This window comes from Sander lucioperca, chromosome 11 (assembly GCF_008315115.2).
Source record: "Sander lucioperca isolate FBNREF2018 chromosome 11, SLUC_FBN_1.2, whole genome shotgun sequence".
Lineage (NCBI taxonomy): Eukaryota > Metazoa > Chordata > Actinopteri > Perciformes > Percidae > Sander > Sander lucioperca.
Window position 1 is genome coordinate 38,096,333 of NC_050183.1, and position 18,061 is coordinate 38,114,393.

Sequence of the window (18,061 nt, forward strand, 5' to 3'; positions counted from 1 at the left end):
TTTATAAACCTACGTCGTCTCCCCATATGCTCGTACCATACAGTCTATGGCTCGAACGGACCAAGACGGTAGCAAACCTCATATCCTCTTGTTTCACATTAAATGACAGAAACTGATGTAAGCTAAACACAAACGACATTTCATGCAACAACAGTGAACTGTAATTGGGCCCGTGTACTTTTTCGTTCATTTGATTTCCGACTTTGAAACGAAAAGAGTGGTTTGGAAATAACGTAAGACTCCTCCGGTGAAAGCCTTGTTTTCATGAGCTTCTGGGGCTAGCTGCTAGCTAACTCGGAAGCTACATCTGATGGAAGGCAGGTTACTAATTAGCCAATGGTAAAAAGTATGGAAGTAGCCTACTAGTTTCCCCTGCTTTCTATCAATATTCCTCAGTATTTGTCTTTTGGTGTAGTTTGCTAACATGCTCGTAGACATGTAAATGAACTGTTTGCGTGCTAGCTAAGTCAACGGTCAACACCTTTTTATATTGTAACGTGAAAGCTCAGGCTGCGTTAGCTTCAGCTAAACCACAGCAGCAACTTGCACTGCCCCGTTAAAATGCAACTTCAACCCTCGGATATAACGGTAATCACGTAGCGATTTTACTGTATCTAAACATCTGTATGTGTGTTCGACCTTTTGAAATACTTAGATTAGGTGTGTTACTGTGCAGGTAATATCCGAGGAGCATCTCGCATGATTGTGAGTTCTACCAGACTGAGAGACCATTTAAAGACTCAGGAACCCTTTGCAGGTGTTTGGATCAATTAGCTGATTGGAGTGGGACACTTTGAGCCTAAAATATTGAACCTTTTCACAATATTCAAATTTGCTGAGGGTTTTCATAAACTGTAAGCCATAGTCATCAAAATGATAACAAATACAGGCTTGAAATATCTCGCTTTGCATGTAATAAGTCTATATAATTAGCTTTACCTTTTAAGTTGAATTACTGAAATAAATGAACTTTTGCACAATATTCTAATTTTTCGAGTTTCACCTGTATGCTTCTGGTTCACCTGTTAATTGTTAAAGCAAAATCGCCCCTTTGTACATTTGGTTGTGACTGAATTCTTGCTGTTAATATGAAAGTCCATAACGAAACAACACACCATTCTACTTTTGAGGGCTAAATTAAATGAAATATGGCTCGTTTTCCGTTTGAACACATTGTCATCAATATTAACAAGGTTTAAAATGACCCATTTTTCAAATTTGGATATCATTTTAAAATCAGAAATCAGTAGTAACTACATGAAAACTTCACTGTTGCATGAAATATCGTTTGTTTAGCCTACAGCATCAGTTTCTATCTAATGTGATCAAGAGGCTCTATCAGCTTCGCTACCAGGCTGTCTTTTTTTTTTTTTTTTTTTTTTTTTGTCTTCAAAAAACTTTATTATTCAAGTACAGATCCATAAACACATTGGAAACATTAAATGCATACATACATACACGAAAAAGGGGCGCATTAAATTTACATTAAAGAGGTCCTTTTTTAAGGTTTTAAAATATAATTTCATGTCATTTTTAAATTGGTGACTAGCCTATTCGGTTTTCTTTCAGATCATTTACATTTATAGATATAAAATTAAAAGATTCAAAATAAAAAACGTCATTTATCCAAATAATTTTCTTCATAGTAAAAAAATTCTACCAGGCTGTCTTGGTCATGGATGTATTAAGAGAATCGTCTTGGTCCGTTAGAGCGTATGGGGAATGACGTAAGCAAAAAAAAAAAAAGACTGACTTGGATGTGGGCGGGGCTTGATGTCAAGCCCCGCCTTCCCGCAGACTGCAGCGAGATGTACTTGGTTTAACCTCATAGGCATCCCAAAGACTGCAGTTATTCATAATAACGTATTAATTAGTTTTTTAAAACTAAAGTGTCCACGTCTGTATTAACTCATCTTCTATCTAAAGCATATAAAACAAATGTATTTGTCTGATTGTGATCCGCTGCGGATTCATGAGTTGCTATTTATAATTCAGAAATCGTACACAAATATAACTGTATATTTTTCTAAGTCCTTTTAAAGCACATACGTAGAACCATGTCATCAGCATTCAATGGCTGTTATCTCACATAAATGGCATTACTGCAATTGATGTAGCTGGATGTACACAGCAGGACTTTATAATTCGGTGGTGTCTTGCTTAGGCTATTTGGAGCTGTGATAAGCTGTGCAAATTCAAAATTGGTGGCAAAAATGATGATATATCTTTTTGAAAGGTGTGTGCAGAGTTTAAGGCCAAAAAACCAATGCGTAGATTATAGAGCAGTGACACGTTTAAAAAAAGTCCTTTTAAGTTAACCCCTATATGAAGTACAGAAATTAAATTTGCCTTAAATATCATGCAGGTTCATTAAATCAGAGAGCAGTATTGAATCGAGAAGTAATTCGAGTCATCCTATGTAGCTTATAGACAATAATTTAACTTTACAAATTTAAAACAAAATGGTGTTTTTCAAAGATTAACATGATTTACAAACAAGGCTTAAATGATCCTTTCCTAAACACTTCCTTCAGTGTAACTTCTCTTTGCGTACTGCATTAGATAACGGCTGAAAAGCTAAATGGGAGCTTAGAGGAAGAGATTCAAACAACAAGGAAAAATCAAAGGACATTTATTATTGATGCATTTTTTCTTTTTTGATAAGCAAATTATCTGTTTTTCTTTCAGTCTAAAGAAACTTTACAATATAAAGAAACATACAAAGAACATCTTTATTACCTACACAAGACACCTAAGTCCCTAAGACAAGATTCTGAACTATCCTACCATGAAAATACAAAGCAAACCCAAGAGACAGACTGCTTCATATCGAATACTGCCGTGTCATCAGAAAGGACCATGAATGGTACAGGAGAATCATTTATATCTCCTTCCCTTGAATCCCCACCCCTCCCCGACTCAACATAACCACCCCACCCGACCAGCAAATCTTCCTAATGGTACAGTATTATACATCACAATAGAAGTACAGAGATGGCCAACGATCGATATACACAGAGGACTGAGAGAGGATCAGTGAGAGAGCTTCGATCTATACAACGCTATAACAGGAGCGAATAGCAAAGCACACAGTTGCTTTTTGATCTATTCTTAAATTTAAAATGAGGTTCTCTTAAGTATTTTTACCTTTTTAAAAGTTCTTAAATTGATAAAAATCCTTCATATTAAAAACTGCAATAAGAGGCCACATGTTTCTTGTGAGAAGATGCCCTTTGGAAAAATTATTCAAATGATTATTCAAAGCCAATAGTAACATTGAACTGAAACATATAAGGAGACGAGGGCAGAGCGAGGACCCCACAGCTATCTGTCCTGTCCTCTCTCTGTCCTATCCTCCACTCAAAAGTATTTAGCATACAGTCTGCATTTATTGTGTTACTGTATTCTATACATTTTTATGGAAATTTAGCCACATGAGCCAAATAGTCAGCGCATCCTTTCTCTATGAAAAACACGGACAGATTTATTTATAATTTACTTTTAGCTGTATTCATTGGTAGTGACTGACATATCAAAACATGTCAATGATATCAAAATGCATTATACAGTATTTACAAAAAAGGAAATGAAAGAAGGGGGTGGGGGAGATGTTTTGGGAGGTGAGGGAGGGATGGGATTGGAGGAAAGGATGGAGGTGTGTGTCACTACATTGGCAGTGACAGCCAAATCCTGGAGATGTCCCTATTGAATAGGCACACTCTGTTCACATTGATATCAGAAAATTGATAAGTACGTCGCCATCACCCGTAGAGGCTCCAATGGTTGTTTAGTTATTGTTGGTTTGAACACAGCCATGTTGAAGTGCTGCAGTGTGATGCCATGAGAGATAATGTATCCCTTTGAAACAGTGACAGAGTTGATCAGGCCAAGAGTACATAACATACAGAAAGAAACAAATTAAATAGCGTAATATGTTAACTATGCTTTTCTTTGTGTGCAGATTCTATGGGCTTTCATATTCTCAGTTGAATACATTTAAAATAAAAACAATCTGCTAAAAACAACCCACAAAAATGGAAATATATCCATTACAAAAGTGTCCCATTATTCTTCCTCTTCTTTAGACCGATGCGGTTGCATGGTCTGTTAACCCCGAGGTGCATCACTCTGCTCCCATCATCAGCGCTGTTGCAGCCTCCCAGTACTCCAGATCCATTATCCCGTACATATGGGACTCGCTGAGGGTCGATGGGAGGAGCTCCAAGGAGACATGTTACGTTATTTAGCCTGTCTTGTCTGGGTTAAGAAAGTGGATCGATCATACAGGATCTGTGAGTTCACCCCAAACTTTAAAAAAAAAAGAAAAAAAAAGCAGGCTTCCCGAGTGTATCTGAGGTCCCACAATATCTCTCAGTCCAAAAAGGAGACATTGGCGAGAGACCAGAATGAATCCTGGGAGGAAAACAGTGCCACTTGGAGTCCACAGTGAAGTTGAAATCAAACAAAGTGACGGAGGGGAAGGAACCACGTTTTAGGATTCACAGACAAATTGTAAATAACAAATAATAAAAACAACCACAATACAAGCTAAATATGTTGTATTTACAGACAAGACCAAATCCAGAGAAGAGGTGCTCTCTCGCTCTGTCTATGACTGAATGAGAACTGGCACCTCAGAGCCATTCCCATGCAATAAAAAACATAGGGGTGCTTATTAAGACAAGATAGCTAGATGATCATTCAGGTGCATCAGCAGACACTTTGTACCAGAAAACAGCAGTACTTTGAGAAAGCCTCTGTGTAATCTGTACGGATAGTTTTAGCTGACGCCTCGGCACAAACTACTTCATTAAAAGGTGAAGACTTTGAATGTTTATGCAAATGATGCTACACACATTTAGATGGCAAAGACTGGAGCTACAAGTTCCCAAGAAGTTTTGAGGAGAAGTTTGTGACGTGAAACCGGCTGTGACAAAAAAAACAAAAACAAGACAAACATCAAATAACCTAAAATCATGTAAACAGAAAATCATTGTGCATTTTTCGAGGGTGTGCTTATTCTGTCATTGTTGATGCTGCTGCTGAGATAAAAATGTGCCCTTTACAGGAAATCATAACTACATTAGTAGAATAATATCAATTATGAAAATTATAACAATAATATTACCATCAACAACAAAAATACAAACCCTAAAATAACATTATCAGTTCTTTTTTAAATTTTTTTTTTAGGATCATTCCTGACACAGGAGTTTTTGAATGAGGGTTTTCGGCCCCTGTCAGTCAACAACTGCGTGCCCTCATAAATTATAATCAGCGTGATATAATGGAGTGGTGGTAGATGCAGCGGGGCATCTTGTTTGGGCTTGAATGCCACCCATGAGGGCAGGTTTTGGGGTTTTTGGAGAGACAGGCTTGGAGCAGTTTCGGGCTCTTACTGTCCTAGAGCCTGTATGGAGGCCCGGCAGGTGAAGAAGAAGTGGAGAAGAGACCCTTCCTGTTGCTTGGAGGCCTTTTCATGTTCTTAAACCCATTTTACAGGCGTTGGGATGAGGGGCCTTGAGGGGAGTCCTGCTTTCCAGGTGCATCCCCAGGGGCTGTGTGGCACAGCACACCGTCCACCAGGAGGAGGTAGGAAGTGAGGGAGGGAGGGAGGGAGGAGGGCAATGCAAGACGCACCAGGGCGGATGGGAGAGGGAGATTGGGATAAGGGGAGATGAAAAAGAAATAAAATAAAATAAAAGATAAAATAAAATAAAAAAGAATCACACACTCATCGTCATGTTGGGTGAATACTGTAAAGAGAGAAAAAAGAGAGGGGGGGGGGGAGAAAAGATAAGCCAAAAACTATATTAAACTTGTTATTCTACCCAGTTCCAGATGAAAGCAATACAACTAACTAAACTAATGCCATGTCCAGGACACCAGCCTCTTGCAGCATACATGACACATAACCATTAACCCTTTCTTAGTCAGTAAACAAGCAGCAAGCAAAGCAGAGTCCAGCCCAAGGAGAAAATGTTAGGGAATTTCAGAACACAGTGAAGATACTGTAGTAAAACGTAGTTGTCAGTCTTAACATTCATCACTATATGACAATCTCTCCATGCATCAGAGAAAACATATGATGTGGTTCTTTCCCATGCTTGCGTTTGTGCATGCTGTGTGTTTGTGTGTGTTGGGTAAAGCTGGGAAACTGAGTACAACATAAAGAAGAGATTATCAGTTCGAATTAGAGCCAGGGGCCGGTTTCACAAAGTTATTTTAGACTTTCTCCAGATGGACCGGACCAAAAGTTACTCAAGGAATTTTGCTATGTTAAAGTATGCGCATTTGATGACCAAACAAATTTTCATAGCTAGCTACCACACACGTATCATATCATATCTCGGCCAAATTAAATGTTATCAGCAAGGAACTTGGGATCTTTATTCAACATGCCACTATGATGCTCTTTACCAAATTTGGCGAAGATCGGCCTTTAGGGGGCGCTATAAGCAACGTTTATTTGTTTTGGCCAATAACTCAATGCATTTAAATGGGAAATTAGCATATGCAATATCTCTGCCACGGTAAAAGCAATCACCACGAAACTTATGGTGCTCGTTCGGCATGCGGCTCTGAGGCGCTGTACCAAATTTGGCGAAGATCGGCCATTAGGGGGCGCTATAATCAACGTATACATGTTTTGGCCCTTTTACTCAATTTTAATGGGATATTTGCAGTGGAAATGTACCACAGACTTTGCAGCTCACACTTCTCAATATTTACTGATGTTTGCCTCTTACTGTTAGGTTTTGGTTTTTACTTTTGCTTGCTCCTTTGGTTTTTTACAATAAACTAACTTCTTAACCCACCTGACAAAGTCTCTACAACCTTCACAGTGGACAAATTCAACTCTTTTCTCTCACTTTTTCAATCCAAAATCAACACCATTCATAGGCGCCGATACTGTGCAATTAAACATTGCAGTTGGTGCTAAGTGGAGCGTCTGTCATAGCGTGATTGGTTATGTCGGTGTCATTGATTCTTAATTTCCCACGAAGCACCCACAGAGGAAAACATAAATCGGCGCCTATGACACCATTTGCAACAACTTGACCACCTCCCCTGCTCCTTCAAGCACCACACCTGCCTCCCCCCTCCACCCTCTCGGTCACTCTCTCATTTCTCTCTGCTGTCTCTTGCGGTCAGGGGGGTTAAGAAGTTTGTTTGTTGTAGAGCATTCTTAAAGGTGGTCTGTATATGCTTGGAGGTCAACTGTTGACCGCTACGTTTGCAATGGCGACGTACCGCAGACGTCGCGGCTCGCGCCTCTCGATATTTAGCGACGTTTGCCTCCCGGCCGCCCGGCTTCGGGTTCCGCTTTCACGCGCTCCCCCGGGGCGTCGGGGACGACTGCCGTGGGTGGCTTGGGCCCCGTCATAACTGCTTACAGTTCTAGTTTTAGACTTGTCTTTAGAGTAAGGAAAGTCTTCATTTTGCTTTTAGATTCCTCTAATATGAGTTAGACAGTCTGACTGACATAAGACTCATGTTTCCATGGTAACAATCAGTGATGCCTGCTGACAGGTGGCACCAAATGACCAAAATAAAAAGGAAACGTGGCTCATAATTTGTGGTTTGTTAACAGTGTTATGGGGCGAGTAATGAGAAGGGAAATAGTTTTTACAAAGCTCAGTAACCCGTTGCAGATATACCGCAGTGAGGACATCATAAATTATTTTCATCTATCCAAGGAAACTATCCTGAGCTTGACTGATGAGTTAGGAAAGCACTGATTGAGCTCTGTCGCATTAGGAAGCCACAGCATCTCAGCTCAGCCACATGTCTGCACTGTGCTGACATTTATCAGAAGTTTAGTGTTCCACTCATTGCTAAATCTTCTCTGTAAAATGTCCTCATAACTGTTGGAGGCGAACATTTTCTGCCGGACTGAACGGAGCCGTGTGGTTTGATGTGGTTGCTTGGTCAGCCATGTTTTCTTTAGTTTGATGTACGGCTGTGCAATTCATCAAATTTTAATCGCGATTACAATTTTGGCTCCTAAAAAAAAAAAAAATCACAAAAACTACATAATCAAGAAAAACAATTATTTTGCACATTACGTTTTGGAAGTAAACTCACTACACACTATTTTGTCTTTGTTCTGAATGAAAAAAAAAGTTCAAATGGGGAAGTACTAAGGGAAACCAGTTCTAGGTGTTTTCACAGTTTGATTTGTTTAACTGTTTCACTGTTTTATTTTTAAAGATGATTTTTTTTTTTTGGGCATTTGTAGGCCTTTAATTTTTACAGGACAGCTTAGACTTGAAAGGCGAGAGAGAGGGAGAATGACTAGAGCAAAGGGCCGCAGGTCGAAACTGAACCCGCCCCGCTACGTCGAGGTCTGAGCCTCTGTATATGGGCATGCACGCTACCAGGTGAGGGACCCTGGCGCCCTGTGTCACTGTTTTTTAAGTTCAATAAATGCAACATCTTCCAAAAGTCAACGAGTAATTGTGTTAAATCAATTCAATATTGACCAAAATAATCGTGATTATGATAATTGAGCAGTCCTAGTTTGATGTCAGTCAAGGCAGTCAATATTTAGACGTGTATCCGAAGTCTGACTATTAGTTTGATCTAAGCCATAGTCAAAGTCTATTTTTGTGAAACCGGCCCCATTTATATCTTGGACACCGTAATTGAGTCTCAGACCAGATGGAGCAATCACAACTGTATCAAATATATTTATTTTTTGGTAATCAAGATGTGATACTGCTGTTTGATCAAGTTACCGGTGGATATTTATGAAGATATGACTGTAATCTGAACGTGAATGTGATTCTTTGCCTTATCACAGTTGAATAGGATTGTATATAGTCTGCCAGTTTGTTCCCATCTTAAGAGGTATGTTGTCTCCTTTGGTACTCACACTTTCACTTTGGAATGGGTTTAAAAAGTTGCCTGCCATCTCGCCGTCATCCCGCGGAGTGCCGGGAGGATTGTTCATGCCTGCCATGTTGTTGGGAGAATTCTACAACACAAATAAAAATAAAAATAAAACGGTAAGAATACATAATTCTTACAGACAGATAGATAGACAGAGAGTTTGTCAGTCTTACCTTTGGCAACCCATCCATGTCACCAGAGCCTGTGATCAGAAATGGAAAAAGGAGAAACCTGAATAATTATGAGGTAACTGTTAACTGATCCTCAGCGTTCAGGAGTAGGAACAACCTGCCCTCTCACCTTTAATTAAGCTACTTGTTTCAGATACAGATGAGCACCAACTCACTGGCTTCGCTGATCACATCTCACCCATCTACAGGATCAATTGGCCTACTCACTGACCCACTAATCTGTTTTAGCTGTGATCAATACCAGGAGGAGGGAGACCACTTCCTCTCCCAGCCATAAGAGGGCAGAGTCTCACTTCTAAATGTTCCTAGAGAGTAACAGGTTTCACTCAATATACTCTGGAGCTTATACCAAGTGCATGCTGCATACACTGTAAACCAGGGGTCTTCAACATATTTTTAGGCCAAGGGCCCCTTAACTGAGAGAGAGATGGAGCAGGGACCCCCTACTACATATATCGTATGAAATGAAGTTGCCTATTAAACTGAGCCTACAATAACATGTGGGGCGGCCTAAAGCCTTTATACATACCTTTTTTGGATAGAATACCGAGGTATTAAAATAGCCTATTTGTTGGCATGATTTTATAAATCATGTTTTAATGTTAAACATACTTGTGACAGTGGCTCCTTAGGATTAACTGTATCTGTGGATGGCTACCTTAGTGACTACCTTGACTATAGGCCAGTAAGCAGTGGGGGTTTATATTTGCAAATAATATGTTGGATTCATGTTAAGACTTTTGAATTTTTGAAAAAACTTTCAAAAATGAACAATAATTTGGAGGCCCCCCTGCATTGACTCTGAGGACCCCCTAGGGGCCCCGGACCCCCTGTTGAAGATCCCTGCTGTAAACTATCTTTGACTACTCACCTAGTGATCCGTTCATATGATGCTGCTCCATAGCACCCATTCCACCCATGGGCCCGTCAGGACCCGGCCCCATTGGGAACTAGAGAGAAACATACAAAGTTCATTGATCTTGCTCTTGGGTAGATTAGACAGAACAATACAAATACATCTTGGGTAAAATGTTAAACTGTAATTGAAAATTGAACAAAATGACATGACTTACATTAGGTCTATTTCCACCAGGGCCGATAGGGTTCATCATTGTGTATATGTTTTCACTTGAGTTTGTTGAATCTATGAATAAAGAGCAGTCGGATATGTCAAATCAGGATGCTGTAAAGCAGCTTGTTCCTCCTAGAGTTATAGAACTACTTGCAGATAAGCCCTATCACTGTTATCTCTGTCTGTTTTCATATCCAATTGTCCTAAAACATGTCAGAAAATAAGGTGGGTTAGGGGTATGGAAGAGGTTAATAAATTGGAAAATAACGAGCTAAGCTGTACAGAACCGCCTGGAGTAGCGCTGTCTTTAACTGAGAATAATTCTGCCAATACATTAAAGCAACACCAAAGCACTTTTCCTCTTCGGTCTCCCTACAGGTTAGAAGAGGAATTGTCCAATACAGTTTCTTATATCTCATTCGAACTACAGATCCACTACCCAATCTGGCAAACTTGCATAGTACGGTTATAGCCAACAGAGGGCTGCAAAGTGAATGCAGAAGTGCCGTTCACCCTGTTACGAGTTGATGAACCACTGAAACAATTTTGGAAACATTATTTTAAGGTACAAAAGAATCTTTGGTGTTACTTTAAGCTACAGCCCAGACATGTTCCTATTTCCATTGTACAGGACAAAGACCACCAGTTATGGTTCTTTAAGTGCCAGTACATAATGTCAGTGAATCTGTCTGTCGATCAATCGCCACACTGCTCCCTGCAATGTACAATAAAAGAACCCCATTATCTCTAATTCCTACAATCAGGAGATGAGACCAAGTTTTTATATGGACGCCGTGGCAACTTAGCAACAACTAGTACATGCTGTGTCGTTTCTCGTGTGTCTGTGTGTCCTAAAAAGATTCAGAGGGATAAGGTGACCTTGATCTGACATCGCAGGCAGAAAGTTGTGAGCGGAAGACCGAGAAAAGCAGGAAAAAAAAAAAATCAGAATAACAGACTGAAATACAGGGGTGGAGATGGATACAGTATGTGCAAAGTGGTAAAGAGATCTTGCCTGTTAGTGTCTCTGCATCTAGCTTGTGTTGTTCGTCGTGACTGGAGGAGGGGGGCAATGTTGAGTGGGAGGTGTGCATTTTTGTGGGAGGTTTGTGTGTAAGTGTGTGTGTGTGCGCACATAGTCTTGGCGACTGCAGTGGAAATATGTTTCTCCTCCCGGTGTACGTGTGAGCAGGAGCATTTTGTGCAAAAGGTTGCCCCGGCAACGTGTCACAATAGAGGTATGTATATAAATAATAAATAGTGGACACAAAAAGAATCTCTCTACAGGCCAACAGAAACAGAACATCCACAGGATATCAGCCCACAGTGTTTTGTTCTCAGCTAATCCTCCACAGAGACGCTAGATTGATGGCTCAAAGCTGAGATGGATCACTCGTTTGATTGCACACTGACATGCCTCTGCTTCCCTTTTATAGAACTGTCTCGACAATGACAGAACACAGCAAACAACATGCAAATATTTTCCAGAATGTGCCTAAACTGGAAAGTGCTTAGAGCGAATATGATAGCTAACCAAAATCATGCATGTGTCATCATAGAAATATATCCAAATTAGGCTCAGTGCAATATTTTACCTTTTTTAACCATGTTTTACACTTACAAAATGATTCCTAAAGGCTGAATTCATTAAGTATTTAGAGTGCAATCGCCACCTGTCTCTCCCAAAAGAGAGATGTGTATCTGACAGAGAACAGAGACAGAGCTCTTGTTCAGTGAACGCAGGATAAAAGTAGAAATCAGAAGGGAAACAGAAATGTATTGCTCACCTCCGGGGCTAGGCATGATGGGAGTTCCTGGTGGGCCGCCTCCCCCTGGAGGACCCTGAGGGGTGAAGAAGCAAGAGAGGAAAAGAGAAATGAGTGCTGAGTGCAGCTAGATGGCAGAGTGCCTGTTAGATATCACTGCATGACAGGTTAATTTATGGCCCGTGGTCGAACACGAGTCCATAACGGGACACTTACCACATAGTTGCCTGGAGATGAAGATGAATAAGCTATCTGTGGAGAGAATAGACCCGAGGTGAAACAAAACATGAGCCACAGTTATTGTAAACACACTCAGTCATGTAAGAGCTGAAGATGTAATGTAAGAGAGTGTGACTCACTGAGTTGGTGTTGGGGTTCGGCCATGGACCTCTTCCACCGGGACCCCTGGAGAAGCAAACAGAGAGAAAGATATTTAATAGAATAATTCTGGCACATAGCAAAGTTGCAGGAGATGCTTGTCACTACTCACATTTCACAGGCTCATTTACATTATAAAATGTACATTGTAAGTGTGGTAACACACCACTTTAACTGCAGAAGGCACACATTCACAACCATTCCTAATACAGTAATTCCTTCTAATAATATAATCTGTCAATAAAGCACTTTGTAAGTAAACCAAGGAGGTTTTTTACATTGTGATATATTCTAATTTCAAAGATGGGTTTTATTAAAGGAAAAGGTAAGATTTTCACAACCTATTGGTGATAGTACCTTTCTTTTCTCATATATCTTATGCAGAGATCTGAAGACAAATTAATAAAAGGACAGAAACACAAGCAGTATTTGGAGGAGAGAACAAAACCAAATGCTGCAGCAAGTTTGTGGTTCAAGTTTGACATACTAGTTGTACATAATGCAGTGAGGGATTTTGTCCCCACATCTCAGCAACTGACTTGGTGAGAAAACTGTTCTCATAACCGCAACAATGGTAAAAACTAAATAAAAAATAAAGTCCTAGATTGTAATTTCCCATTAAATCTGGCTTTTCTCTGGCAGCGGAATTCACAAACATTTAAAAACGTCTTTTCCAATCTACTAACATGTTCATGCCCGGCATCCCTGGCCCCATGGAGTTTGGAGGAGGCCTCATCCCTCCGCCGTAGTTCTGCACAGAGAGAGAGAGGAGCGCACAGTCAGCACGATGTCTCCCACCTGCTTTGTCTGAAGGTTTGAATCTTAATGAAGGTCAGCGACCATCATGTCTCCCCCAACTGGTGTTTAATTATGTGATGTATGGGCTGTATGTGAAAGTGGAAAGCTGTGTGTATGTGCTGAGCGAGTAAGGGCTTACACACGACGTACGACTGTATGTGTACGTATGCGTCTGTATGTGTCCATGCTCCCCTCTGTGTGTTGTGTGTATGTTTTCATGGCTACCCAGCAGGCGGGTTTGGCTGGCACTCCGTGTGTGTACTTGTGTATGTGTGTGTCTGTGTGTGTGTGTGTGTGTGTGTGTGTGTGTGTGTGTGTGTGTGTGTGTGTGTGTCAATGAGACAGACATAGAGAGAGTGAGAGAGTTAGGGGGGCAGGCCAGAGAGCAGCTCCACTCAGAGGAAGAGTTTTGTTCAGCAGACGATTACACTTGTCGAGCAGATGCCACACCAGCTGCTGGTACGGTCACTGCCAAAGTCACCGAGCCAGGGTGGCACAGAAAGGGGCCGAGGGGCACAGTGAGAGTGTGAGTGTGTGTGTGTGTGTGTGTGTGTGTGTGTGCGCGCACGTGCGTGTGTGTGTGTGTGTGTGTGTGTGTGTGTGTGTGTGTGTGTGTGTGTGTGTGTGTGAGGTGGTGTTGGAGCGGAAGGCAGTTGGGTGCAGAATGAAGCAGCTGTCTGGTAACGGTAATTCAAAAGGACACTGTTGTTTAAGCATCTTATGTATTACACTGAATCACATCGACCAAAATTAAAAGTGATAAAAGGAAAACCAAGAATGCCAAAATTGGCACCATTTTTGGTCAAAATGTGTTAGTGGCTGCTTGCTCAGAGCAGTCTGAGTTCTCCGCCTCTGTTTGTCTCTCTAGGTGGGAGTCGGCAAGTAGGATTTCACATGTAGAACTGCCGTTGGCAGTGGGTGAGCTCTGGTTAGAGCCAAGCTAATCATCAGAGCGCTTCTGACATTTAAAAGCAAAGTTACGAGGCTGGCAGAACAAAACATTTTTCTTCAGCAAAGAAAAGGCTTATCTGCATGCTGTTTATAGGCTGCTGGTTTGACATTATGGCCGTTTTCATGTTAGCCCTTAATGAAGGGCAACCAAACATTAGGTTTGTTCAGAAACTAAGCACCAAATGTGGCTGTGTGGCAGCTGCAGAGTGGGAGTGCAGTGGGCTGGTAGTGCTGATCCACTGTCATTACTTTATTAACACAATTCTTTGTGTTTTATTCTGTGTGAGTGTGTGAGTAATATCACTGGCACCTACCTGTGGGCCCATGCCTCCCATGCCTCGAGGGGGATTCATTCTCATTGGACCTCCCATGTTTGGATGTCCTGTGGGGAAACACAGAGAGTGCAGCTTGTTAGAATGGCAGCGCTGTTTGGATCAATAATAATTCCATAAATGAGGAGAAAGCATTCTCATTCAGAAGCCAATATTAGATTACTCTGCAAAGTGCAGCCTCCCTGAAATAACACCACATGTTTGTCAATACCTTGAGGTCTGGTGGGGTCCAGGCTGTTTGGTAGGAGAGGCTGTGAGCCGGGGATGCTCCCAGGAGGCTGATTTGGCATGCGGAGGGCGGGCCTTGGGCCACCCGGGTACCGTGGAGACATGAATGGCTGCAGGAAGGACGATAATTACTTTATTTCAGAGTGATCAGGAGCAGAATGCTTGTTATAAGTCTTTATAGGACTTATATTATATTTTTATATTGATTATATTCTTATATGATTTATATTTTCTTAAAATATCACAAATAAGTTTGCCCGTGATTTCCTTTTCCCTCAAGCGCAATCCCAACACTCTAAGACGAAGAGTGTACACATTTAATTGAATTAGCATGAAATCTAGCATCTAATAATTATCTAATAAAAGGACAGCAGCTAAAATCATTGAATTCAAGCACAGATACATTAATGTTAGGATTTTTGTCTAAAGAGAGTGATTATGAAGAAATAAGTAATCAAGGTACTGTATTCCACAACGTTTGCTAATCTTAAGTGAAAGAAAATAAAATAAAATACTCAGATACTCATAAAGTTATATTGACAATATCTATTTATAGGAAGGTTTGTCAAATGAATGCAGAAAAAGTAATAAAACATGAATAGAGATGAAACAAATTATAAAATACACAAACCACCACAGTGTACATGTCTCAGCGTGCTGTTGTCATCATCAGTTCAAATTCAACTTCAAACTCAAGCTTAATAACATAACAACATAGCACATTCATAAATGTCGGCCCACAGTTCGTTTGGTGTTATCATTTCATATTGTAAATTTGTTTTTGTTCATTTTTTACTTCTCTCTTCTTTTAAGATGCTGTTGGACTAATTAAGTGCAGATCTATACAGACTACTAATAACCCTTATATTATGTTACAATGAACCTAAATTAAACATCACCTCCTTTAGTTTTTCTGGGCAAATCTGCTTTTTAGAAGCAGAAATGTTTTCACATAAAACGGATTAGACAAAAAAGGCTACCTCAGATGATACACACACACACACACACACACACACACACACACACACACACACACACACACCTAAATAACAATCATACTTGTAGGTAGTGGAACGAGGCACTAAAGACTCAGTACACCTGACTATATCTAACCTACCCAATTTCAAGTGTTATCTTTCCAAGTCAGCAGGGGGGGCTATTGTGTTGAAGAATAATGTTCTGTAGTAGTTTTGTTAAATTTACCAAGAAGGAGGGGCTTGTCATTAAGTTTTGTAAAGTAAGACCTCAGGTAGTAAAACCCATTAGGATAAAGGTAAAGGAGGACAGATACGAGACAGGAAGAAAACATGTAGGATAGAAACCTGAACTGGAATAACAATATAAGGAGAGAAGGAGGTGGAGCAGAAAAGAACAGGAACATGACATAGTTGGATGAGAGGATGAAGTCGTACAAGTAGAAGAAGAGGTGTTCTACATCTTAATGTTTGCTTGTTTTGTGCAGATGCACATGTCCTGGACATTTTTCTCACTGTGTCTGTATCACCAAACACCAGTGCTACAAAAAAAAAAAAAAATGCAGCCTGGATAGTGTGATTCATAACAGAAAATGAAGACACCATCCACACAGATGTTTTCACCAGAGAGGGGACAAGAGCTGGCTGGCCGAGACGCACATACAGAGCCAGCGTAGTGAATAATGTAAAGCACCCCAGACAGATGGTTTTCAGAATTACCTATGAGAGGACACTGCTGCAACGACTAATACCCACAACCAGTGAGCCATATTTCAGTGTCAGATGATAAGAATTAATCAAACTGTTTTAGTATCAAGGGGAAACATGCTGATTTGAATGTTGATTGGGTAAGAGCTGTGTGTTTTGGTCACGGAGCATGAGCGGCAGAATAATGTTCATATCATCATTTTCACACACAGATAAGCACAGACAACACAAATATAACAGGAGACTGGCTTTCAATGGTAATTACGTTCTGTATGTTTGTGTGTGTGTGTGTGTGTGTGTTATTCTAGTTAGCCCTTGAGGTGAGGACTGACTTACTACAGTTTTCATTCTCCTCTCCTCTCCCCTCCTCTCCCCTCATCTCCTCTCCTCTCCTCCTTTGACCATGTTGTGGTGGGTTTGTGCATGAAATAGTTGCACCGTGTCAGGCTGTGCTGCAATATTAATGGTCTATTGATGGACTATGGGATGGTGAGTGCTGGGCTGAGGGAGAGAGAAGGGCCTCCAGATGCACCTCCGCTCCTTACAGCTGGGCCAACACAGCTAAATTATTCATCCAACCCACCATTGTGGATGCTGCCTGTCCTGTCTGCTAGCACAACAAGGGACATTTGTGTTGTTTGTATACTGTTGTACACTGTTGTTGTGTAGCGAGTGACCAAGTGAGCAAGCGAGTGAGTGAGTGAGTGAGTGAGTGAGTGAGTGAGTGAGTAAACTACAACACAGCAGCTGAGTGATGAGTGTAAATGTTTCCGTCTTACCTGTCCGTGAGGTCCCATCATGGGATTATTGGGGTTGTGTGGGGGAGGCTGCGTGTGAGGGGAAGGCTGAGATCCTGGAGGACCCTGGTGAACAAAATTCAAAAAGATGTCAATAAAGTGCTGCGATTATGTATTTTGTGATGTTCAAACCTACTTGGGACAAAAAAAAATGATGTTGAACAAACTTGCAAAAGTCTCTCCTCAGAGCGAACACTGGAGTTATTAATAGAAAAGGACAATGTGATATAACATTTAAAGGGTCCATTCACCCAGATTCCAAATACATATTTTCTCACTTTGCTCTAGTTTTATTTAGCCATGAAGATGAATATCTTAAAACATGGGTTTTATTTGACCAGATTTAAAGATATCTGTCAGGAGATTTTTTGCTTCCACCCCAATACAATGGAAGTTTAGTGAATAGAATTTGAATTTCCTTTGGGATGCTCACAGCATAAAAACAAAACAGAAACATACTGTACATACACAAAGTCAATATCAATTTTCCCGTCACCAGTTTTCATAGCGACTATTTCTTCTCTAAAAAGTAATACAAGCAGAAGAGATATGAGATTTTTTTTTTTTTTTGCAATTGGGGTGCATTTAAAAAAAATATATATAGTTCTCATATTGTGTATGTCCTGGTATCATTTTTCCGATTGCAATTATCCATGTGGCAAAGTATAAATGTCGTCAGAACAATGACAGAGAGAAAAAATAAATAAATGCAGACAGCAAGCTACAGGTCCTGACTGATGAGGTTCAGAGAAATTCCTCAAAACTTCAGGCAAGGAATTTAAACGTGACGCAGAGAAACGGTATTTTTAATATCCCAGTCTGTCAGTGCTGTTGGTGTTTTCAAACGCACAGCTTCAGACTGTAAAAAAAGATGGCATGATTCGAAGCTGAGGACACCCCTTAGAAATGCACTTCATTACCACCAACTCTCTGAAGACGCTAATAATTTCAGCGCTGATCTTTGTGAATTG

General features: G+C 40.6%; 1 protein-coding gene across 2 annotated transcripts in view; it reads right to left on the reverse strand.

The window, feature by feature from the left end:
* Positions 1-2,616: 2,616 nt before the first annotated feature.
* ssbp4 (single stranded DNA binding protein 4) overlaps positions 2,617-18,061 on the reverse strand; it is a 92,556-nt gene continuing 77,111 nt past the window's right edge. Inside the window, exons 6-17 of one of the 2 annotated variants that reach the window (XM_031318161.2) lie at positions 17,073-17,156; positions 14,595-14,721; positions 14,366-14,433; positions 12,989-13,053; positions 12,284-12,329; positions 12,141-12,176; positions 11,946-12,000; positions 10,160-10,230; positions 9,958-10,036; positions 9,069-9,097; positions 8,879-8,980; positions 2,617-5,558 (exon numbers count right to left, since the gene is read on the reverse strand). In XM_031318161.2, coding sequence (XP_031174021.1) covers positions 5,478-5,558; positions 8,879-8,980; positions 9,069-9,097; positions 9,958-10,036; positions 10,160-10,230; positions 11,946-12,000; positions 12,141-12,176; positions 12,284-12,329; positions 12,989-13,053; positions 14,366-14,433; positions 14,595-14,721; positions 17,073-17,156 — 843 coding nt within the window. In that variant the 3' untranslated portion in view covers positions 2,617-5,477. Of the gene's footprint in view, positions 5,757-8,878; positions 8,981-9,068; positions 9,098-9,957; positions 10,037-10,159; positions 10,231-11,945; positions 12,001-12,140; positions 12,177-12,283; positions 12,330-12,988; positions 13,054-14,365; positions 14,434-14,594; positions 14,722-17,072; positions 17,157-18,061 lie in introns of both variants that reach the window. The other variant, XM_031318162.2, reaches the window with a different exon arrangement.